Source organism: Vombatus ursinus, unplaced genomic scaffold (genome assembly GCF_900497805.2).
Source record: "Vombatus ursinus unplaced genomic scaffold, bare-nosed wombat genome assembly UNPS02014973.1, whole genome shotgun sequence".
In the NCBI taxonomy this organism is placed as follows: domain Eukaryota; kingdom Metazoa; phylum Chordata; class Mammalia; order Diprotodontia; family Vombatidae; genus Vombatus; species Vombatus ursinus.
This window is the reverse complement of record NW_020954751.1, coordinates 19,976,929-20,002,652: the sequence shown is the minus strand read 5'-3', so window position 1 is coordinate 20,002,652 and position 25,724 is coordinate 19,976,929. Positions and strand designations below refer to the sequence as shown.

The window sequence follows — 25,724 nt, the reverse complement described above, 5'->3', positions numbered from 1 at the left end:
AGCTCCATGAGGATATCACTTCAGTTCCACTTAGTATTATATTTTATACACAGGCTCTGAATAAATGTCTGTTGGATGAATGAGGACATGAAACCAGACATATTAAGAAGAGGTTAAAAAAAACCAAGACTTACATTTATATGGCCCTTTAAGTTTGCAAAGCACTTTACATGCATTTTCTTATTTGAGTAACACAATAGCTCTACAGGGTAGGCACTATAGGGATTATCTCCTTTTTTTTAAATAGGAAAACTAAGGCTCATGGTGTTAAATGAGTTGCCTATGGTTGCACAGGCAGTGAGTTTCAGAGGGAGTATCTGAATTCTAGTCTTCCTGACTCAAGGTCCAGCATTCTCAAAAGGCTTCTCAGAGGAGGTAGCTTTTGGCCTTGATGAATGAGTAGGAAATCAGCAGACAGAAAGATAGGGCAGTTAGAAGGAAGAGTATAATGGTTTGTTGTTTTTTTTATTATTATTAAGTTTTAGAACCACACACAAATCATCCCTCACAGTTGAATTTTGGTCCCTTTCTCAAGTGTTAGGATTTCCTGTTAAGATGTAAAGGCTTTTGGGGCAGCTAGGTGGCACAATGGATAGAGCTCCCACCTTGGAGTCAGGAGGACCTGAGTTCAAATCCAGCTTCAGACACTTGACACTCACTAGCTGTGTGACACTGAGCATGTGACTTAACCCAATTGTCTCACTAAAAAAAAGATATAAAGGCTTTTGTTTTGGTAGCCATATTTACATTTCTTACAAGGCAATGTTACCCATGTATAATAAGTATACATGTTGTCCCAAAAAAAGAAGGTGCTACGTAAAATGCTACCTCTATCTTGAACTGAGTGAGGGTTGTCAAATCCTCTGCCAAACTGTCTTCCCCTTATAGAGCAAATTTTCCATTTGAAAGAGTAACATTCCAGTCTCATTTTTGAAAGTGGTGCTGTGGGAGTGCTGGTCTTAGAACATTCTAACAATTTGTAGTGATTTGAGAAGCCAGGTAGGCCCCAACTTCAGCAGTGTGGGAAGGAAGGAACTACAAAAGAAAACCACATACAAGGTGCCAATGCTATTGACTCTGTCTCAGTGGAAATAAAAGGAGCTGTTTGCCCCATGATAATAATGAATGGTAAAAGCAATAGCTCACATTTATATAATGCTTTTAAGTCATGCAAAATGCTTTCCTTATACCTAACATGTGAGATATGTAGGTAGGTAGTATAGGCATTAAAGTGTCCATTTTACAGATGAGTAAACAAGCTCAAAGAGATTTAAATACCTTCCCTAGACAGATTAAGTAACTTGCTCAGAGTCATACAGGTGTTAGAGCCAAACCAAATATCTGGACTCCAAGTACGGTGTTCTTCCTAGCCTTCCAGTGTTTATCTAGATGTTTACCTATATCCAAAAAGTTGCCCTTACAAAGAAGCTGGAAAGCTTTCACTCATGAACATCTTGCTTGTGGTTTCTCTTTTGTGTCTGTTCCATCAATCTCGAAGTTAATTTGCTTTTTTTTTTTTTTTTTTTTTTTTGGTGAGGCAATTGGGGTTAAGTGACTTGCCCAGGGTCACACAGTTAGTAAGTGTCATGTGTCTGAGGCCGAATTTGAACTCAGGTCCTCCTGACTCCAAGGCTGGAGCTCTATCCACTGCACCACCTAGCTGCCCCAATTTGCATTTCTTTAATTATTAGTTCTGTCACTTTCTTATGGAAAGTGGAATAGGGACCAAGACACTTAACCTCGTCGGGCCCCAGTTTCCATGTGTATAGAATAAGAGGATTGAACAAAGTGATCTCAAAGGACCCTTCCCTATGATCTATAGTCAGGGCATGAAGGCTTCTACCAGAACACAGTGCCAGGTCCAACTCAGCTGAAGTATCTTCAGATCAAGCTTATCAGCAGAAGGTGATCCAAGTGATGAATTTTTCAGCCACAGTAATTCATGAAGGGTCATAGTGTGCATTGTCAAAGGATCCACCCATACAGATAAAATCAAAGATCATTAAGTGATGAAGAGATAATAGATTTCAAGCTTCTAGACTGTATTGTGGGCAATAGAAATCTATGAGCCACTGAGGCAGAGTATAAAAGGAGAAAGAGCTTAAGAACATACAGTACCAGGGCAGCTAAGTAGTGCAGTAGATAGAGCTCCGGCCTTGGAGTCAGAAGGACCTGAGTTCAAATCTAGGTTCAGACACTTAACACTTACTAGATGTGTGACCCTGGACAAGTCACTTAACCCCAATTGCCTCACCAAAAAGCAAAAAAAAAAAAAAAAAAAGAAGTCACAGTCCCTATAACCTAGCACTACGACTACAGATTCAATTCTAAGTACAGATACATCTGAAGCTATTATGTGCTCTGACTGCTTGTCCAATTTTCCACCCTCTTCCACCCCACACATCATCACTGTGATTTTAATATCCTTTTGGTTCATTTTTAACATCCTTTTGATTCATTTTTAGAGAGAAAATTAAATCCTTGCTTCAAATGAGCTATTTAAAGTTATTAATGTTACTTTTCTTTTCTAAAATATGCTTCACAATTGGCAACATGCCATATCAGTAGAATTCTGGGCTTGGAATCAAGAAAAACCCAGGTTCAAATCCAGACTCTGACATTTACTTGCTACGTGATGTTGGACAAACCATTTAAAATCTATTTGCCTCATGCATCTCCCTAACACTTTTCATGATTATCTGTTGCTAGAGCTCTATATTTTGTGAAATAATTTTTATAACTTTGCATTTACATTGCATTTTATGACTTTGCATTATTCCTTTGCTCATTCGTGTCTGACTTTTCATGACCCCATGGACCATAACACACCAGGCCCTTCCGTCCTCCACTATCTCCTGAAGTCTAAGCTCGTGTTCATTGCTTCCATGACACTCTCCATCTCATCTTCTGCCATCCCCTACTTCTTTTGCCTTCAGTTTTTTCCAGCATCAGAGTCTTTTCCAATAAGTGCTGTCTTCTTATTATATGGCCAAATTCAGCTTCAGTATTTGTCCTTCTAATGAATAGTTAATTTCTTTAAGTATTGACTGATTTGATCTCCTTGCTGTCCATGGCACTCTCTGAAGTCTTCTCTAGCACCACAATTGGGAAGAGTCAATTCTGCAGTGCTCAGATTTCCTTATAGTCCAACTCCCACAGCCATATATTACCACTGGAAAAATGATAGCTTTGACTATATGGATCTTTGTCAGCAAGATGACTCCTCTGTGTGTTGTCCAGATTTGCCATAGCTTTCCTTTGAAGGAGCAAGTTATCTCCTAAATGTCGAATATTCCCAGGAGAATGTAAGCTCCTTGAGGACAGGGGATACTATGTTTTTAGTCTTTGTATTTCTAGCACCTAACATAGCTCTCTGCACAGTTGAATTGAGCTATCTTTGAAGACTCTGATCTGCCCGCTGAGAAACTGTCTTATACCAAGAGTCCCCTACAATTAGGAAGTTACAGTTACTTTGTGAAATCGAAAGTATGCTTTTCTGCAGCAGTATTTTGTAACCCCATTCTAATATGTCATCTGCTTTACTTGCCCTGGTTCTTCAAAAAGATAGGCCTCTTGTAATTTCAGAATGATTTTTCAGAACAGACTTTTCACTGGGGCCATCAAGAAGCAAGAATAGTCCTGGAAGTCTAGGTGACAAAAGTTAACCATTCTGCAGACCCAGCTCATTTGAGCAGGGGAGGGGGGAGGTGTCTCTTTTTGTGTGTATCATGACAGAACATTTGGTTCATTCTTTGGCTCTCAGAAGAGATGAATTCCTGATGCTGGTGACCTAGGTGCAGCTGGTGAATGATTCTATGATTCTTACCTTAACAAAGTTTTCCTAAAATGTAAATATATACAGCCAGTACAACATCTGGAACTTTTTAGGCCAGACTGCTGGCTTCAATTTCCCCAAAGCTAACAATATCCTTTAGGTGGACGTGGACAAGAGAGTTCTTCTTCAAACAGATGGTGAAAACTTATAAACATCAGAAAGGTGGAATAAGGCAGGAAGATAATATTAGCATTTTATTAAGTAATGTTTGTTTTAAAAAATTGAAAACTCCTTGATGCCAGAAATTTTAGATAAACAGAGAGGTGATACAGATAGATAAAAAGAGAGAAATAGGTAGATAAGGTAAAGATATCCCTGGACTCTTTAACCCTTTTAGTGTTCCTAAAAATAACATTCTATCATAGAAAGAATACTGAAATTTCTTATTACCTGTGTGACCCTGGGCAGGTTCTAATCTCTTTGAGCCTGTTTCATCATCTGTAAAATGGAGATAAGAATACCCTTAGTACTTACCTCTCAGGGTTGTTGTGAGGTTCAAGTGATGTAATATACATGAGAGCACTTGGTAAACTTTAAAGTGCTATATAAATTTGACGGTTCTTAGTGTCATTATTATTAATATTATTGTTATCTGATGCTGGAGCAACTAACTTCACCATCTGAACCAGAGTTTTCTCATTTGTGAAATGGGAATACTGTCTGATATTACCTGCCTCACAGGATTGCTATGAGAAAATTGCTCTGTAGATCTGAAAACAGTAACAAAAATGTGAGCAGTTACTTTTTATTGTTGTTGTTACTATCATCATCATTAGGCTTCTAAATCCTAGGTGCATTGAATTGAATTAGACTCAGAATTCAGTCCTTAAGAAAAGTGAGGACAGGGGCAGGTAGGTGGTGCAGTGGATAGAGCACCGGCTTTGGAATCAGGAGGACCTGAGTTCAAATCCAACCTCAGACACTTGACACTTACTAGCTTTGTGACCTGGGCAGGTCACTTGACCCCAATTGTTTCACAAAAATAAATAAATAAATATATAAATTTTTGAAAAGTGAGAACACAAAGAAATCTCAGGGGAATGGAAATGTCATTCTTTCATCTTCCATTTTAGGAAAAACTTTATTTTTTCTTCATCTTGCTATTTCTTCTCTCTTTATCTGTTGAATTCCTACCTATGTTTAATTTTTTTAAAATAATCTTTGTTTTTATTTTGAACTTATCAAACACCAAATAGAATTGTCATTTGCATATGCATAACAGAATGAAAAAAGGATTGTACGTAAAACTGCGAGTCTCTATTATACACAACTTGCTTTTCATTGTAAGTGTATCATAAAATCAACCTGTAGCTTTCAAAGCTATCCTGCTTATTTGACTTTTGTGGCCTTTCTTCTCTTCATTTTTTTTATGTTTTCTTTTATTTTACCAATTTTTAAAAGTCTGTTTTTCTCTCTTTCCACCTTCCCTCTACAGATTCCTTGTAACAAATGACTAGAATGATATGCATGTTGTGACTATGCAAGTCAGGAGAATGAAAATAGAACCAGGGATAGGAACCACAGAGAAGTGCCTGAGCCAGGTGCTTGCCTATCCAGAAGCAGCACCTGGTAGTTAAAGATTCCATTCAGTAATCAAGTCATAGATCCAGTTTCCTTTCTCCTGTCTTCCCTGCTTCCCCCAACCAGGACTTCTCAGAGGTTTTTCCATCCAAAGAAAGAAAGGAAGGACCCACATGTACAAAAATTCTTATAGCAGCTCTTTTTGGGTAGCAAAGAACTGGAAACTAAAAGAGTACCCATCTATTAGGGAATGGCTGAAGAAAGTATGGCATGTAAATGTAATGTATGTAGTACTATTGTGCCGTAAGAAATGATGAAAGGGATGGGTTCAGAGCAAAATGTAAAAACTTGTATAAACTAATACAGAATGAAGTGAGCAAAAGTAGAACAATTTGTTGTTCATTCATTCATTTCTCAGTGGTATCCAACTTTTCGTGACCACTTTTGGAGTTTTCTTTAGCAGAGATGCTGGAGTGGTTTGCCATTTCCTTCTCCAGATCATTTTACAGATGAGAAAACTGAGGCAAACAAGGTTAAATGACTTGCCCAGAGTCACGCAGCTAGTAAGTGTCTGAAGCCAAATTTGAACTCAGGAAGTTGAGTCTTCCTGACTCTAGGCTCTGCAGTCTATCCACTGTACCACCTAGCTGCCAGAATAATTTATAGAATAACAACGATACTTAAAAAAAAAAAAAACAACTTTGAATGTCTTAAGAACTCTGATCAATGAATGACCAACCATGATTCCAAAGTATAAAACCCAAATTGGGTAAAATATTAACAAGTTAGATGTTTGAAATAGACAGAATTGTTTTTGTTTTTGTCTTGTCTCTCAACTTACAATATCATCTCCTAATCAGTCAACAAATATACCTTTATACTTGTATGGTCTGATGCTGAGTGAAGTGAGCAGAACCAAGAGAACATTGTACAGAATAACAGCCACATTATGCGATGACTAATATTGATAGACTTAACCCTTCCCAGCAATACTAGGATCCAAGACATCTCCAAAGGCCTTGTGATGGAAAATGCTATCCACATCCAAAGAAAGAACTATGGAGTTTGAATGCAGATCGAAGCATACTATTTGCTATTTTTTTTTTCTTCTGTTGAGTTTTGTTTCCTCTTTCTGGTGGTTCCTCCTATTGGTTGTAATTCTTACTTACTACATGACTAATGTGAAAATATGTTTAATAGGAATGTGTATGTATAGCCTATATCAGATTGTGTGCCATCTTGGGGACGGTGGCGCAGAAGAAAGGGGAGAAAAATTTTAAACTCAAAAGCATATGGAAATGATTGTTGATAAATCAAAATAAATTAATAAAAGAAAAAACAAACAAATAGGGGCAGCTAGGTGGCACACGGATAGAGCACCGGCCCTGAAATCAGGAGGACCTGAGTTCAAGTCTGGCCTCAGACCAAACACTTGATACTTACTAGCTGTGTGACCTTGGGCAAGTTACTTAGCCCCAATTGCCTAAAAAAAAATATAAATATATATATATTTTCAATTTCAGTCAGTAAATCTGTAGATAGTATGGACATCTTGTTGTTACCTATTTATAAAGTCATTTGGATTATCAACTGGATGCCTTCCAAGCTTCGGGGGTTTTACCTTTAAAAAACACACCTCAGTCAGGATTTGTACATTCACTTCCCTTTGGAGATGTCCCAGTACCAATTGCTCAACTTAGAGAAATGCTATTTAGAGTGTGGGTGCCTTTTAAGATAAATGGGATAGGTAGAAATTAGGATTGCCTTGTATGATGTAATATTAAAAGACCAATTCTCTGTTTGTTGTTTACTTTGATCAGTGGCATTAAGGAAAATCGAAACCAGCCATCATCTTTCCATAGATAAATCCACTGTCCCCCCAGAAATCTTTCAGAAATCACCCCAGCCCCTGGAGCTCCCACAGAAGCCACAACCTGGAGATCTGCCTCCCAAACCTCAGCCTGCAGAATTGGGCCCTAAACCTCAGATTGGAGATTTGCCCCCTAAACCAGGAGAACTGCCCCCAAAGCCTCAACTTGGAGATTTGCCACCCAAGCCACAACTCTCAGACTTACCTCCAAAACCACAAATAAAAGACCTGCCCCCAAAGCCACAATTAGGAGACTTGCTGGCTAAATCTCAAGGTGGAGAAAGCTCCCCGAAGACACAGCCCTTGGAGGTAAATCAGAAACTCCACACTACGGATCTCTCTCCAAATGTCCAGTCTCGAGAGACTCTCCAAAAGCAAGCATCAGAAGATTCCAATGACCTAACACCCACGCTGCCAGAGACACCAGTGCCTCTTCCCAGAAAAATTAATACAGTGAGTAAATCACCAAAGCTGGGTATAAAGTTGAGAGGAGGGACAGAAGCACAAAATCATATAGACAAATTATCTGGCCATTCATTGGGGGATGTTGTGAGTTCTTGCATGGTGTAGATGAGGCTAAATGGCTTCTTCCAATCATGTCCTGTGAGGATTGGCTAAAGGATCTGGTGGTGGTGAACTTGAAAAAAGACGTGGTGGGGCAACCTGGTAGCTGTTTTCAAGTATTTGAAGGGAAAAAAGAGATTTGATTTGTCACAAGAGAGGAGAAAGTTTAGACAGGAAAGATTAGACTTATTTTCCTTACCCTTAGAGGGCAAAAGGAGGCGCTGTGGTAGAAGCTGTCAAAGGGTATATTTAGGTTTGATGTTAAGAAAACCTTCCTAACAATTAAAACTATCCAGAAGTGGAATGGGTGGTTTCAGGAGGGAGGAGTGGGCTGTCCTTCACTAGAGCTTTCCAAGCTGTAGCCGGAGGACCACTTGTGAAGTGTAGAAATGGGGGTTTTGTTCAGATATGTATTGAACCAGCTAGATTCTGAGGGCATGGGATAAAGTTTTAGATCTAGAAAGAACGTGAGAGGTCATAGAGTTCAGCTCTTTCATTTTAGATATGAGGAAACCAGGGCCATGAAACCAGAGAGATTAAGTGATTTTTCCCAAGGTCACACAGCTATTAAGTATCTGAATCTGAATTTGAATTCAGGTATTCCTAACTCTAAGATCAGTGCTCCATGTACTATACCACATTGCCTCACAAAAAAGAAGGTCCTTTCCAGCTCTGAAATTCAGTGACTCTGTGGCCTTCAAGGTCTTTCCTGACTCTTAAGAATCTGTGCTTCTAAGTTCAAAGATGAAGAAGTTCTCAGCTGCAGATATAATTGAGAGCTTATGACCACATTTCAATGCTGTAGAAAGTGAGAGTGAAACCCTTCAGTGACCTAAAAGAAAGAAGTGAGCAGGGAAACAAGGCAATATGATCACTGATTTAGAATGCCAGATGTGTTCTCATTGTAATGGGGGATGTAAGATAAGAGTCAGTCAGATGGCATAGTGGGTAGAGCTCTAAACCTGGAGTCAGGAATACCTGAGGTCAAATACAGTCTCAGAGACTTACTAGCTGTGTGACCCTGGGCAAGTCATTCAACTGGTTCTCAGCCTCAGTTTCCTCATCTATAAAATGGCAACGGATATAGCATCTACCACCCAGAGTTGTTGTGGGGACAAAACAAGATACTTGCAAAGCACTTCACAAACCTTAAAACACTATGTTATTTATTATTACTGTATTATGATTATGATCATCATCATCATCATCATTGTTATTTGTTAATTGACCTTCTAGTTATCTCTCACCGCTTTCTGTAGATGCTATGAATTCACACAGAATTCCTTTCTTGGTTTCCTTTCCATAAATTGTGTTGGCCAATGTGCTGGGACCATATTTAGAACACATATTTAGATTTCTCTGTTTCCTTGTTTCTGTATGCATAGGAGGACAGAAAACCTACCCCCAAAAAAAACCCAAGTCAGAATTGATCAAAAATGGAAAACTCTAAAAATGAAGCAGAGCACAGTAAATCCTTCCAAATCTTAGTGAAGGAGTATAGGCAAGCTGCTTCCTTTTCCTTGTTTTAAACTAGCCTGTTTCTTCCTGGTAAAGACAATTTTCTTGACACTTATGAAATCATTAACGCTTGATATTAAATATGCAGAAGTTGCACATTTCTGTCGACATCATCTTTTCCTGAAGCATTTTTAGATGGTTCTATAATTTCAACAAGCTAATGTTACTGGGCATAGTGGTGGGGGTAGGAGGAGAAAGGGACACAGTACAAAAACCAGACTTATCTTGGTTTTTTATATCTTTGGTGAAGCCAGATTCTGCCCCCACAATGTTTACTTTCTCACAAGAATAAAAAAAGGCAATGAGTCAAGTTCACTGATAATGGACCACCACATTCCATTTCTCTCTTTATCTGGTTCTTCCAGCTAAAACTCCATTTTATTTATTTAAGGGGAAGAACAAAGTGAGGAGAGTGAAGACCATTTATGACTGTCAGGCCGATAATGATGATGAACTCACATTCATAGAAGGAGAAGTGATTATTGTCACTGGTGAAGAAGACCAAGAGTGGTGGGTAAGTGTCCCTGTGTCTCCTGGCCCCGTTAAAAGCTTTAGAAATATCAACTGCTCTTGTTTCTATACGCAGCAGTCGTTTTCTTTGGACACCTGTTTTGCTATCACTTGCTGGTGTTGCATCATTCATCTCATAGAGCATCATTTGGGAAGTCATGTGAATCCTCTTAAACACCCTGCTTTTAATTTGTATAGAGTGAGTGAGATAGATTATTTGCTAAACACAGAATAGCATTTACCCATACTGTAGTGTCTTTGAAGCCTGAAAGAGGTCCCAGAGGCAAGTTACCACTCCTGTAGAAGAAGAACCCAGTGCTCCCCAGCAATCTAATTTCACACCTGCCTAGCAGAACTTTCTGTAGTGCCAAGTTCCATTTCTTATGAAAATGGTCAAAAAAGGCAGTTCATTGCTCATCCATGCAACGTGACAGCCTCCTGATACCCAATAAAAACCTTCCACCACTGCAAGACTTTCTGTCCAGGGTGATGCACAGATGTGTATATGTGTGTTGCCTGTACAGGAAACCACATGTTTCTTTTGGCACAGGGTGGTTCTTTAATCAGTAAGCAAGCCCATGTAAAGCTATGTGCTAGGCATGTTGTTCTCCCTATTAGTATGTAAACTCCTTGAGCACAAGGACTGTTTTTGTGTCTCCAGCATTTACCACAATGCTTAGCACAAAGGAAGTGCTTAATAAATGCTTGTTGATTGATTGAACTGATGGGAGCTAATGAGATCACTGGGAGAAGAGGATACAGATAGGGAATCTCAGAGGACCCAGGACTCAGCCCCCACTTAGGGAGTGGGCTGCAAATGATGATCCATCAAAGGAGACAAAGTACAGTCAGGCAAGTAGGAAAACAAACCAGAGAGCAATATCTGAAAAACCCTTTGAGGAAAGAGAGTGGTCGGCCCCTTAAAATGCTACAAAAGATCTAGAAGGATGAAGACTAAGAGAAGATCATTGGATTTGGCCATTAAAAGATCATGGATGACTTTGAAGAAAGCCATTTTAATGAGTATGGAAGTTAGAAGCCTGGTTTCAAGTGAAGAGGACTAAGGGGAGAAAAAATAAAGGTAATGTGTAGAGACACCTTTTTCCCAGGAATTTGACTGTGAAAAGGATGAGAAATACAGGGAGAATAAACTTGAGGGACTGGGAAAGTCAAGTGAGGATTCTTGAAGGATGAGGAAGACTTGAGCATGTCTGTAGGTAGAAGAGGAGTCAAGTGGATCGGTTGAAAATTACAGCTGAGCTGAGATGACTTATCCATGAGATCAAGCTTTGTCTCTTTAAAACAAAACAAAACAAAGTATGAAAAAGCTCTTGTGGAGGGACTAATTTACTGACATTTATTGACAAGGTACCCTTCAGTTGTTTTTAGGTGGTCTTCCTCTTTTTTGACAAAATTGAGTGTTTGTGGTTTCCCCCTCTACAAAGAGGAAAGGTCACAAGGGAGCAGGGTGGGTAATCAATGATTTTTTTGCAAGTGATGAAACTGGTGCCTCTAGGCAAGGGTCCCTTAGAAGATAATACAGGATGAGGATATAAAATCAAGTTTTCAGGAGAACCTATCCAACTGCTTCTGTTCATTGCCATTCATTTCCAAGTTCATTCATATCAGACATTCTATATATAATAAGCCAAATAAGTATGAAGAAGAATAGTAGCAGTTTATGTTTAACATAGCACCTCGTATTTTACAAAGCAGTTTTCTTATAGCAACTGAGTTGAGTGAAAGTGCAGGTTAAAAAACAGTGAACTTGGAACTAGGATATTTGGTTTTGAGGCCCAACTAAGTCACTTTCCATCTATAAGCCTGAGTTTTCTCATCTGTATAGTTGGACCTAAAATATTTTATCTCATAGGAGTGCTGTAGAAGGGCTTTGTAAACTTTGAGAGGGAAGAGAACAAGCATTATTAAGTATCTACTCTGTGCCAGGAACCATGCTGAGCACTTTTAAAATATCTCATTTGATCCTCACAACAACCCTGTGAGGTAGATGCTCTTATCATCCTCATTTTTATAGTTACGGAAACTGAGGCAGAGGTTAAGTGGCTTGCCCAGAGTCACATTGCTAGTAAGCGTCTGAGGCCAAGTTCGAAGCTATTAATGTTGTTCCCATTTTACAAAGAAGAAAACTGAAGCCGCATTAGGCTGAGCTCATAGCTGATGCCAAGGCCATGAATGTCACATAGGTGATAACACAGTGGTACAAGAATGCTAAGCTGGGCAGTGCCTTCATTATGCATAATGGAGAGAGTTCCACACTTAGAATCAAGGAAACCTGGCTTCAAACCTTGCCTCCAACACTTGACCCTGGGTGAGTCATTTTGTCTCTCTAGCCCTCAGTTTTCTCATCTGCAAAAATACAAAAGGTTCTTGAGGCTCAAATAAGATAATCTGCATAAAGCACTTTGTGGACCTTAAAACACTATATAAATGTGAGGCATTATAATTCTTAAGCCATTTTCTTTACAGCAACCCTGTGAGGTAGGTAAGCAGCCTTCAGAAACATCCCAAAATGAATCTGTCTCTGTATTTTGCCCATCGCCCTATATGGAGTAATGCAAGATAGATTTCCTATTTTAAGCGGACACCCATATTTCCTTTTCCTCCACCCTTCTGTTTTTCAGGTTGCTGAATGCTTTTCTCTTTGCATTAACTAGATTCCTAAGAAAGGAATGGCACAAAGCCCTGAGCTAGTGGTTTACCCAGCATATGTTGAGACTTCCATAAGCCATTGTGGAACACAGGGTAGGAGGAAGAAGCACTGGGCTGGAAATCAAGAGACCTAGGTTCTAGCTCAGTCTGGAAAACTGACTTTATGTGTAATCTTGAGCAAATGGCAATATGGCTTACTGGGTGTAATGTATTAGACTTGGAGTCAGGAAGGCTTAGGTTCATATCACACCCCAGACACTTACTAGTTGTGTGACTGTGTGCAAATTACTTAACCTCTCTGGGACTCAGTTTTCTCACCTATAAAATAGGGCTAATAATATCTGTAGTACTGGCCTCACAGAGTTGGTGAAAGACTCAAATGAGATATCTCATGTAAATTATTTTGCAAACTTTACACTGCGAAATAAATGCCAGTTGTTGGTTTGTTTGGGGTTTTTTTTTTAAGTCACTTTATTTGTCTGGTCCTCAGTTTTTTCCTCCATAAAGTGAGGGAGATAAAGTCAATAAAACCTTGAGGCCTCCTAGATCTTTGACTCCAGTATTTAATTTTTACACACCTAGGGCAGTGTGATAATGTGCATAGATGACTGGACTTGTAGTTAAAAAGACCCAGATTCAAGTGCTACCTCTGATTCATAGCTGTGTGACCTTAGATAAGTCATTGAACTTCTCAGTGTACCAGGAATGTGGAAGAGGGATTCAGCTTGGTCTCACTGACTCTAGAGAGCAAAACCAGTAGCAATGAGTGTCAGCTGCCAAGAAGCCAACTTAGTCTCCTAACAATTAAAGCTGTCCTAAAGTGGAATGGGCTGTGTGAGAGGTGATGAGCTCCCCTTTCTTGTAGGTCTACAAGCAGAAGCTAGATAACCACTTGTTGAGTATTTTATGATAGGATTACTTTTGTGTATAGGCTAAACTAAGTCAGGGGTTTTTAACCTTTTTTTCTCTCATTTGGCAGTCTGATGAAGCCTATGGATCCTTTCTCAGAACAATATTTTTAAAGTCATAAAATACATAAATCACAAAGGAAATAGATTATATTATAATGCAGTTATCAAAGTATTTCATTTGTTTTTGCTTTTTGGAGGCAGGGGTTAAGTGATTTGCCCAGGGTCACACAGCTAGTAAGTGTCTGAGGCCAAATTTGAACTTGGGTCTTTGTGACTCTAGGGCCAATATCCATCTCAAATTATTTTAAAAATAAATTCATAGACTCCAGGTTAAGGATCCCTGGGCTACATACATGAAGAGGTCCTTTATAACTTTGAAATTCTTTGATTCTCTGAAATTCTTTTATGATTTTAAAGTAGAGATGAGTTGATGTTCTACATTGGTGAAAGGATTCTCCATCCTAAGGAGAGCCTGTCCTCTACCCCCAATGCAATCACTGGTCTAGACCAAAAGCAAATCATTGCCTAGTTGTAGAATTACAGAATTTCCAACCTGACTATTGTGTGTTTTTTCCTTACAGATTGGGCACATCGAAGGACATCCAGAGAGAAAGGGGGTCTTCCCTGTGTCTTTTGTACACATCTTGTCCGACTAGCAAAACGCGAATCTTTGAGCATTGCACATCATACATACAAGACGGGCTTTTTAGCAAAAGCAGACGGCTGCTGCGTCCTTGTAATCCTGTGCACAATGTGTATATAGCTGCTGTTACAGAATACGAAATTCATTTAAGGTCACCTCATGAGGTGAATTATATTATGTATTGTAAATATACCGCGTTATTCCGCCTTTGCCAGTATTAAGGTAGCCTTGGAATCTGGCACGCCTTATTGGGTTTGCTGAAGCCATCCTTGGCATCTAGCACTTACATCTCTGTCTATGCTGTTTAAAACAAAAACAAAAAAAGTGTATGGACTTCTAGCTTTCCAAATAGAGGTGGTCTTGATCAACAGTTGAAGTGCATAGAATGGACTCTTTGTTCCTAACAATTCAGTATTCTCAATTATGTGACTAAAAAAAAAATTAGTGGAGAGTTAGATTCTGTTTTCTAAGCAAACCATTTACATCCATTACAGATGAGCCTGCAGTTATCAGTGTATACAGTTTACAGCTATGAAACCTACTTTGATATTTATTACAGAAAGTGCTCAGTTAAATGTAAGTATTATTCTTTCTGAGAAATGTTCACCGACCTTCCAGCTTTCCATGGCATATTAAGATGCTCATAGCCTAGTTAGTGTTTAAGAATGGTGAATTTATACCATTCCATGGTTAGTGCCCCTGTGATATTACCTCATGATGCAAAAAGAACATATACCCCATAAAGATATTAGCAAAAGTTTAAAATCTCTAAGTACAGTTTCCTAAAGGTCTCTTTCATTAAATGTTCAGTAACCAAGAACTGCTAGAAAATATTAGTGTTTACATTATGCATGCATTTAGAAGCTTACCTGAAACTTACCTTTTATAAAGGAATAGTATGGCTAAGTTAAAACACAATGTTAGCTTTATTTTCTAAATTTGATTATGATTAAAACTGAAACACAGGATCACAACAGTATTGGTTTGTAGTCAATTGGCTTTCTTGGAAAATGACTTTACATATTCTATTACAAGGCAATATCCTCAGCCTTGTCAAAACTTAAAATCTACTGATTTCAGATTATATCCCTCATTTTTGGACACAGATTCTTCAAGAGGCTGCCTTTCCTGCAAGCCACCCATTGAAGACTTTCAGTAGCAACTCTTTTTTTTTTTCTGCCTACAGTCTTCATTAATCTATAGTTCCAGATAGTAGTTTTCCCACTCAAAACACTAGCCAATACACCAATCACCTTCTAGTCGATTCATAACGGGGGTCTTAAAAGCTGCTGTGAATTGCACTGTGACCAAACACATTTCCTGAAGTGAACTTGCTGCACTCAGTTTTCTTTTCATTCCAGCAGTTTATTAGATCATTAAGGACACGTCTGTTTATTCTAGTTCCTCCTTACATCAGTCTTAATTCTGGAACAGAATGCAATAGTCTTATTCTACAATCGCTGCCACTGTCGTCTGCCTCTGAGTCTCTCTCATGTGTGGTTCTGGCATTCCATTTGCTTAAACTATTTTGGCAATGAGTGGCATATAAACTAATATTTTTAAGCAGATAGTCTTGGCAGCTAGTGAGAAATTTTTGTTTCACAAAAGCACAACTACAAACAAAAACCTTTAGAAGAGTTTACTTAGCCCAGCTGAAAGTGCTCAGTGAATATTAATGTAGTTCTCTGTAAATGGTTAGTACAGAAACTTCAGTCATGGCCTAATAAAACTTGTGTGAAGAAAACATGCAAATTATTTTATCATTTGTTATCAGAAAAGGATTTTTAAAACAATTTTTTCATCAGTGTCATGACTTAAGAGGCAGTTTGGTATGGCAGAAGGAGCCCTAGACCTTAGAGTTAAGAGGCAAATTCAAGCCCACATTCTAATACTTACTAGCTGTGTAACTTTGGGTGAGTCATTTCACTAGGCTCTCTGACCTTTGATTTAGGAGACAGTGGGCTATAGTAGAAAGAGCACCAGACTTGGAATCAGAAGATCTGGGCTTAAAATCCCACATTTACTATTCATTAGCTCTGTGACCTTGAACAATTTGGTTCATCCATCTCTGTGGCCATCAGTAGCTGCATCTATAAAATGAGATGATAAGTCCTGTGATTGGATGATGACAAGAGCTCATTCCCAAACCAAAATGAATATACCAGGAGCAAACAAACCCAACGACGTCCACCCTGCAGCAGTACTCACCTCAGTATGTTGGCTGTACTGGGTTTCTGAAAGAAACCATGAGTTTATTTAGCATTCCATATGACTTATACAGTGTTTTAAGTTACATTAAAGAACAAGTTTAATGATCTTTGTGGTCTAGTGTATTTTCAGGTGATCTTAAAATAAACTGGTTTAAAAAATGATGACAACCAAACCTATAAAGACTACATGTGCAAAGTCCCATGGAGTCAACTCTCTGTTCTTTGTCACCTCTTCTGAAGGAACATCTCTAGGCTTATTATTTTTTTTTTCTTAATGAGGCAATGTTTCCGTCAGAAACTGACGTTTTCTGTATTACAGCTTACTGTGGGACATAGGAAAACTAGGTCGGGATACCTTTTATGATCTTGATTGAGTTTAAATAAGATATTGTACCTAAACTCAGTGAGCCACTATCTGCAATTTTGTACATGACATAGTATTTTGGAGGTATGGAAACTTATAGACAAAAAAAAAAAAATAGCTAATTAGTTGTTTTTATTTTTCCTCCGGAGGGGAAAGTATGCTCTGCAAATAGTATGTGTCTTATTTTACTGTCGAATGGCGATTGCTATTTATTTTTTTATTGCCTAGAACATCCACATGTTGTGTATAGGAACCTCAATCTGGTCATGCCACCAGTTAAATTTCAACTTCTCATCTGAATGTTAAAGTTCAAACATCAGTACACTTGTCATTTCACAGGTATTTAATGTGACATTTTTTTCCAGTACTGTATGTGTTCATTTCTACTTTTTTAAATATTTAAAATTGCTTTTAAATAAACATATTCTCAGTTGATCCCAAACACCTGAACCCTGCCCCTTTGTTGAGTGGAGAGAGGCAGTGTGGTTTGGAAGAATGATCGATGAACTCAGAAGCAAGAGACCGGGAGTCAAATCCCAACCCTGTGCAACCAGGGACAAGTAGCTTCACTTAACTCATCCTCAGTTTCCTCATCTATAAAATGTGAGGGTTGGACTAGATGGCCTATGAAGGCCTCTTCTAGCTCTTAAATATACAATCCCGTGTACCTTGTTGGATTATAGAGGATATCATAAAAACATTGAGCTGTTATTGACAATGGTTTCTCTAGACGGAGAGAAGTAAGAACTCAGCTGAAGGGTGCTTTGGGGGATACTTGAGAGTTCATTTTCAGCCCTCTTAGTTTAAATCTTGCTATGGCATAAAGTATACAATATGAGCACTGTCACTTTGTCTCATTTTTCTCAGGGCATTATGTAAATGCAGACAGTCTGGACCAGAGGGGTCAGTGCTCCCATGGCTTGAAGAAGATTAAAATGCAATTGGGGGATATTTAACAAAATAAACAAAAATATAATAAAACATAGATAATGTTAATACATAGTTTTCTAAGTCATTATGCATCCCATGGGGATCCTTATGTACAGTTTATTGGGCCCTATGTCTATTTGAGTTTGATACCACTGGCCTGGATGTCTGCTTTTAGGCCTGACAAGTCAGTGAGATTTTAATAGTAAGATGATGGTAACATTTCCTATTACAGAAAGGTCACCATGCCTCTCTTAACCCCAGCTGTCTCGTCTACAAAAGTGGGGTTGGCCAAGATGACCTCCAAGTCCCCTTCTAGTTCTAACTTTCCTGATTCTGCAATCCTTCTGGTTCAGTTTAGGAAACAAGGTTGATGCAGGGGAGGCCTCCAATACATTGCCTAGATATGTTGAGGAGCTAAGGAAGAACATGTACAAGGAAGGTGAGGATGGCCAGCGCCAGTGTGGAGAACACCCACGTGGGTGACCCAAAAGATTTGTTGAAGTAAGCGCATTAATGCAGCGTACCTGTCCACAATGGCTGACTGTTCCCATGTAGTGAGTTAAAGGCAAGCCACGTGAGAACACCCACAGACTTTTCTAAGTAACCATGAAATCAAGAGTCAGTTCGGTGCAGTGGGTAGACTGCTAAATTTGGATCTGAGAACCTGAAGAATCTTGGGTAATTTGCTTAATCTCTGTTTAGTTTCCTCTTCTGTAAAATTGAGAGGATTGGACCAGATGAATTCTAAGTTCATTTCTAACTGTAAATTTGTGCTTAGTGTAGAGCAGAGGTGGGGAACCTGTGGCCTTAAGGCCACATGTGGCCCTCTAGGTCCTCAAGTGTGGCCCTTTGATTGAATCCAAACTTTATTAAGGGTATTTGTTCTGTGAAGTTTGGATTCAGTCAAAGGGCCGCACTTGAGGATCTAGAGGGCCACATGTGACCTTGAGGCCATAGGTTCCCCACCCCTACTCTAAAGCAAAGGTCTTAACCTTTTTTGTGTCTCATGGATACTTTTGGCAGTCTGGTGAAACCTATGTCCCCTTCTCTGTATAATGTTTTTAAATAACTGAAGTAAATGCCAAATTCCAGTTAGAAGTTAGCAAAAATAAAAATGCATTTTTTTCCCATCCAAATTTATGGATTCACTGAAATCTGTCCAGATTAAGAATCACTGATCTAAAATGACTGCAATTGCGTCATTTTTCAGGAAGCTTGAGAACAGTCTTCCCATTCAAGTCACATACTATGATCGAAACATGGATTGGGAGGGTGATGTGCAGCAGGGAGGAGGGCTGACTTAACCAGAAGGATAATCCCTGATTCACCTATTAACAACTGCAAAATCTTCACTTCCCAATCAATCAATCAACAAGCCTTTATTAAGTACCTACGATGTGCCAGGTACTATGCTGTGACACTGGCTATTTAAAAGAAAAAAAAAACCCAACACTTTCTTTTGGTTAGGAATGCCAAAGCAAAATGGAGAATTGAGTTAAATGCCTGGGTAATTCAGCTAATCCCATCTTGGACCACGCTTTCTAGGTTCTCACCACTCCTACAAATTAGAAATCTTTTCCATCACCGAACAAATAGTCATTGTCTCAATTGGGACTAAAATGCATGTTGACCCAATTTTGCCAGTTAAATGATAACATACCTTATGATGGGGAATGACCATGACTTAATGATTTGTCCTCACAGGGATTATTATGATGTTGCTAACACTCCAACGAACATCATCAGATGGACAGGGGCCAGACCTAGGACACATGACTTGCATCCCATTTAGCATATGCTAAACCTTCAGTACACACCAATTCAGACCTCTGGGGCCTGGGCCAATTTGAGGATCTTCAAGGAATCTTGTCTTTGGCTCTCTCCAATAATCAAGAAGAGGATTTGCTTTCACCTCTTACTTGTCCCTTACCTCAGTGAAACCAGTGAATACAAACCCCTAGACAGCCCCTAGACTTAGTCTAGTCTACCAGAGTCCCTATTTCTACTGGCATAGTCAGGAATCAAACCAGACCTACATGATCACTCGGAAGTACTGAGCACTAGGTCTTTTAAATACTCAGAACAAAGTTAGACAAGCCCAGCAAAATGGTGCCTTTGCTATTGTCTTGGGGATGACCTAAGAGCATAGATGCACCATGGTCAAGCAACCCCTCCAGAAGCCCTCAAAATTTCTAGCTACACAATTTTTCCTTTTGACATTGATGACTTAACCTATGGATGCCATTAGAGTTGTGGGCAAAGTTGAGGTTAGTGCAACAAAAACACATCCAAATCCCATCAAATAGCACACCCAGCATGAGCCACAGCCTCCCAAGTAACCAAGAACAAGAGACGGGGACCAAATGTAATAAATATATTATCAATAAATGGTAGTATTATAAACATACAATGATAATGTAAAATCTAGTGCTGTGACAAAATGTAAATAGTAACATGATAATAAATAATTTTTAATGGCATTTATACCGCACTTGAAGGTTTGTGAGACACTTTGCATATGTTATCTCATTTAATCCTGACAACCCTAGGAAATAGGTGCTATTATTATCCCCATTTTATATATATAAGGAAACTGAGGCCCAGAAAAGTTACATAACTTGCTTAGGGTTATAGAGCTAGTAAATGTCTGAAGTAAAATTCTAACTTGGGTCCTCCTGACTCCAAGTCTAGCATTCTAGGGGAAGGGGGAGGAATATAAAGATTAAGTAAGATCCATCATTCCCTGCCATCATGAATCTTACAGTTTGGTGGGGGGTCAGGATAGGGGGAGTAGGACATTAAATTGATAGTACAGTATTATGTGATAAGCATATTATAGAGCTACAAATCAAGCACTTTGGGAGATCTGCCAGAGAAGATTATTACCAGATGGCTTGAGGAAGTCTTCCTAGACTCTAGAACAATGGTTCTCAAACTCTTTTGGGTCATGGACCCTCTGGCAGTCTGGTGAAGCCTATATAGACCGCTTCCCAGGTTGACACTTTAAAATGCATAAAATAAAACACATAGGATTGCAAAGGAAACCAATTATATTGAAATAGGTTATCTTAATTTTAAAAAATGTTCACAGACCCCAGGCTAAGAACCCCTGCTCCAGAGGAAGTAGAATTTGAGTTAGGCTTTAAAGGAGAGAAAGGAATTCAGAAAGCAAAGGAGAGGTAGAGACTGCATGGACATGGACATAGAGAACAGCATAAAAAAAGACCTAGAGGAGGGAGAGTGCAATGTATCTTCAGAGATAGAAAGTAATCTAATTTGTCTGGAGCTTAGAGTGAGATGAGAAGAATGATGTAAGATCCAACTGGAAAAGTGGGGTGATGCCAGATTGCAAAGGGCTTTGAATACCAGGCAATGGAGTTGAAATTTTCCTCAAGAGATAGAAGGAACTGAAGATAACTGGATCCAGGCAAAAGAAGGATCCTTCTGGCAAAAGTATGTAGGTAGATTGGATGGAGGAGAGTAAACTCTAAGGATATTGCAAATGGTCAGGTGATAATGAAAGCCTGTTCTCCTCTTTTGAGATCACCAAAGATGAGAGAGAAAGGAAGGGAGGATGATCTTCTTAGATGCAATGAATGACAAGTGAGAAAAGATGCTTAACCACTTTTGTAGCAGTCCCACCAGATTTGGGCCAGAAGGTCACAAACAGGTGATTTTTAAGATAATAATAAATGCACCTGTTTTAATGGTATAAAATTCTACTAACAGCTCATGCATAGATATCCCATGATCAGGGCCTTATGTTACAGTGAAGGCTCAAAACTGTCAATGTACAGTAAGTAAAAAGAATTCTTAGGTAGGAACTGCATGCCTTCCAAGGTCTCTTCCAAACCAGGAACTGTAACCTTTTGGGAAATCTACACTGAGGGGTTGGGAAGAAGATGAGGCACCATTGAAGAATACAGAGGAACAGCCATAAATGTAGGAGACCACAGAATCTAAAGGTGGAGTCATGAATCCTCTCTGCAACATTCTTGATAAAAGAACATCCAGCAATTGCTTAAATATCTCCAGTGAAATGAAACACACTGCCCCAGTGGGTAGCTTATCCCACCTCTACTCAGCTGTCAAATTGATTTTCCTAGAGATTAACTCTGACCATGTTACCCCCTATTCAATCAAATCTATTATTGCCTCTTGGATCAAATATAAAATCTGCTGTTTGGTTTTTAAAGTCTTCTATAAGCTGACCCCTTCCTATCTTTCCAGTCTTTTTAAATCTTACACCTCCACTGTGTACTCTGAGATCTAGTAACATTGGCTTCCTTGCTGCACTTCCCAAGAGACACTCCATTTCCTGACTGCAGGCATTTTCACTGGCTCTCTCCTATGCCTAGAACTCTTCCCTCCTCATCTACCCCTCCTGGCTTCCAACAAGCCTCAGCTAAAGTCCCACCTTCTGCAAGACCCCTTTCCTAATCCCTCTTATGCTTTCCTATTATCTCCAATTAGTCCTGTCTATAGTGTTTACATGTTGTCTCTCCCATTAGACTGTGAATTCTTTGAGAGCAGTGACTGTCTTTTATATCGTGCCTGGCACATAGTGGGAGTTTAAGAAATACTTGTTGGCTCTCTAATGGTTAAATTCTATTGAATTGAAACTACCACCTTGAAATTGTCACCTGTGCTCTCCATCCTCTCCCCTCCTGTCTCTTCCAGAACCTTGCTCCTTTGTCTGCCTTAAGCTTCTCTCTTCTCTCCTCTTCTGCCCTCTCTCTCTCCTCTTCTCCCCTCTTCCTCTTCTTCCCTTCCCCTTCTCCTCCTTCCCCCCCTCCTTTCTTCCCTCTCTCTTCCTCCCTCCTTTCACTCTGCCCCCTGTGCCTACAAAAAATACTCTTCCTCTTGACTTTTATTTCATAGGTTGCCAATTGAAAATGAGTATCCCGGAAGGCAGTCTCGAGGCACATGGTAGGCATGAGGAGGTTGCAACGTAACACATAAGAAACTTAGAGAAGCAGTAACCAAGGCTGTTGTTAAGAAAACAATCAAAAGAGAAGATGTGCTGGTCATGTGATAAAGGCAACAGATGACAAGTAGACAACCTGAGAGCTCCGTGAATATACTGCTGATATCAGGGGAAAGTGAGGATGGCCTCCAATATGTAGGATAGACTCTCTGAAGTGAATTTGGGGAAGAACATGGATAGGAGTCATAGAGGATGGAGAGGAATAGATGGGCTGCAATCTGCATCTCTGGAGGGAACAGTAGAATCAATGAAATGAAAGGCAGATCTGTTTGTATATTTGGGTCCTTTGATCCTGCTGATCCCTCAAGCTATTGTCTTGTATTTTTGTTTCTTTCCCTGACAATTTTCTAAAAACAAGATTGACAGCTCTCTGCCTCACCATGTGTTCACTCCTTAACCCTCTGAAATCTGACTTCCATTTTTAAACACCTGTAGAATTTCCATTCCCCGTGGACCACTGACCTCTTAAACAACTAATCCGGAGGCCCTTTTTTTTTCTTCAATATTTATCCTTGACTGTACTGGAACATTTAACACTGATCCCCAAGAGAAAAGCCCAGTTCTACATATCAAGTCCCACTAAGGCTTCTTTTCCTGACTCTAATCAGAGGAGAAACGGAGTCAAAGCTGACATATTGCCCAGGGATATTCAGCTGTCTGTGTTTGTATTTGTGTTTTTTTTGGTTTGGTTTTTTTGTATGAACAGGTGTGTCTGCAGCCAGAAGGGCAGTAAAGACTGAACAATCCAATGAAATATTTCCGATTCAGAGAAGAGCTGGGCACTTGCCAGGCCTGCTGAAGAATAAGCATTTCTTAGTCAGCTGCTCAGTTTGTGGGTTCCAAAAGCCAGAGTGAGCACACATACTGTTCTACTGCATGGACAGTTAGACTTAGGGGAAATTTCGTTAGGGGATGGTGAGAAGGCAAAGCAGGAGGAAATAACTGTGGGCATGACCATCATGAATGCAAAAGCTGAAATATTTTGGCTTCTAAAAGAGGAATAAAAGCTGAAGTAAACATAGCTGCTGGGCAAAAACTTGATTGCAGAGTAAACCTCAGGCCAAGGATTCAGAAGGCCTCAAATGGGGCCTTCTGCAAACCTCCAGAGAAAACAGGGTTGTTAGCACTTTACACCTCTGCAAACAGAATTAAAAACCTCATTTCTAGCTCCAACTAGGCATGTGAAGGTAGAAAGCACACTGGGTGAGGGCAAATTGGAATTGTGAGAAGCATGCAGGAAGGAGCCGCACTGGGACCCAGCTCCCTCTCTGCTCCTAATCTTGGAAACTTTTGACAATTTATTGCCTGGAATTAGCACCAAAATGGAGAATTAGGAAGTATTCGTGATCTCTGCTGTGGGAAATTAAGGAAAAGAGTCATTTTCCATGGCACTAGTACACATGCTTAGGGCTTCACCTCCATTGAGCTAACCTACAAGAGTGTTTTAAGCATTATGGCACTAATCTTTGGGGACAGTTTGGGGATATGGCAACTTGGAGGTTTGGGGTGGGATGTCATGGACGTTTTGTGGGAGAGAGGATGGGAATAGGCGATCTACTCCAAAAATCCCAGCCATCTTCTTACCTATCTTTCTATTTTTACCAGAGACCATACCCTGGAAAACTTAACCCTTTATGCTGTGGAATTCCCATCCCAGGGGTCTTGTTATAATGAGTGAATGCCTCATGTGGCCTTCGGTATCTAGACCAGCTCCAGGCAGGCTTCACTTTATTCAAAGTGGTAAAGCTGGGACCTTCTTTGGGTAACAATTGTCAAATTTCCATTGTGAGCATTTATTTACACCTTAGAAATCAGCAAATATTACAAATCAAGGCTTGATTTATTGTACTGTTGATTGTCTAGAGTTAAGAAAACTGATGAAGAAAAATTTTAATAATGAAGATTAAACTTAAAAGTATTTCTGGTGGCCATTTTTTTCCAGAGAGCCAGTTGTTAAACATTCACCATCACACCCCTGCTCTCCACCCTTCTCCCCATCTCACTCCTTTCCTTTCCTGTTCTAAAATCAACATCAAATCTATTTTACATTGCTACTGGAAAGGGTATGCCAATGTAATCCCTTATAACCTCACTCTCCATCCCTGAAATTTTCCAAACCAAAATATACCTCCTCGGCCACCACTGTCCTACATGAGCTGTCTATCCCCCATTAGAATGTAAGCCGCTTGAGGGAAGAGATTGTCTTTACTTTTGTATTTGTGCCTGGCACATGATAAGCACTAATGAATGCTTTTTCATTTGTTTGTTCATGTCGTAGAAAAAGTAGTACTAAATTTGAAGTCAGATGATCTTGGTTAGTACCCCAGCTATACTACTTACTAGCTGTGATGCCTTGGACAAGTCATTTAACCTTTTTGGGCCTCTTTTTCCTCATCTGAAAAAGGAACAGGTTGGACCAAATGGTCTCTAAGGTGCCTTCTAGCTCTTAATCCTATGATCTCCACCAACTCATTCCTTACTTTATTCTATTAGTGAAGTCTTATTGGAGTAGGCAATCCCTGGGTCCTTTCTCAAAGAGGAATGGAAGTTATTTTATAATAATGTGTGTATGATAAACAAATCTAAATGTATAATAAATATCTAAATGAAGGCCACTAAGAAGACAGGGTTTTTTCCTCTTCCTTAGATTGTGAAGGATTTTATTGTTTACATTCATATAGCCCTAGGGTCATTTCTAGCCTTGACCTTAACAGCAACTCTGTAAAGGTAGGTACAACAGACATATCCCCATTTGACAAGTGAGGAAACTGAGGCCCAGAGATGTTAAGAAACTTGGCCCAAAGACACCCAGTGAGTAAGTAGCAGAAGCAGTACTCAAACCCAAGTCTCCTGGCTTCTAGTACTCATTCTTCACACTTTTAACTTCACCCAAAGATAGAATACTGGTGTATCAAAAGGGAAGCCAGAGGCCAATCTTTGAGCAAACTAAACCAAGAAGTCACAGGGACAGGCTGCAGTGTTGACGAGAAGAAGGAATATGTTAATTCCTCCAGAAACACTTGTCCAGCACTGGGCCCTCCCTCACCTGGGAATATCTGCCAGATCCTAACAAAAGACAAGTATTGTATTAATGGAAAGAGCACTGTACTTGGGCTCCAGCTATTTATCAAAAACCTCTCTGAACCTCCATTAACCTTTGATGATACCCCGAATTCAATGATGCTTCTTGC

The 25,724-nt window shown here is 39.5% G+C and overlaps 1 protein-coding gene across 3 annotated transcripts in view; it reads left to right on the top strand.

Annotated features, from left to right (window-relative positions):
* The window catches only part of LOC114030650 (arf-GAP with SH3 domain, ANK repeat and PH domain-containing protein 1), a 482,413-nt gene extending 465,355 nt beyond the window's left edge, over window positions 1–17,058 (top strand). For all 3 annotated transcript variants that reach the window (XM_027845496.1, XM_027845498.1, XM_027845497.1), the window contains 3 exons: window positions 7,177–7,679; window positions 9,700–9,822; window positions 13,981–17,058. In XM_027845496.1, coding sequence (XP_027701297.1) covers window positions 7,177–7,679; window positions 9,700–9,822; window positions 13,981–14,055 — 701 coding nt within the window. In that variant the 3' untranslated portion in view covers window positions 14,056–17,058. The remainder of the gene's footprint in view (window positions 1–7,176; window positions 7,680–9,699; window positions 9,823–13,980) is intronic.
* Window positions 17,059–25,724: the final 8,666 nt, after the last annotated feature.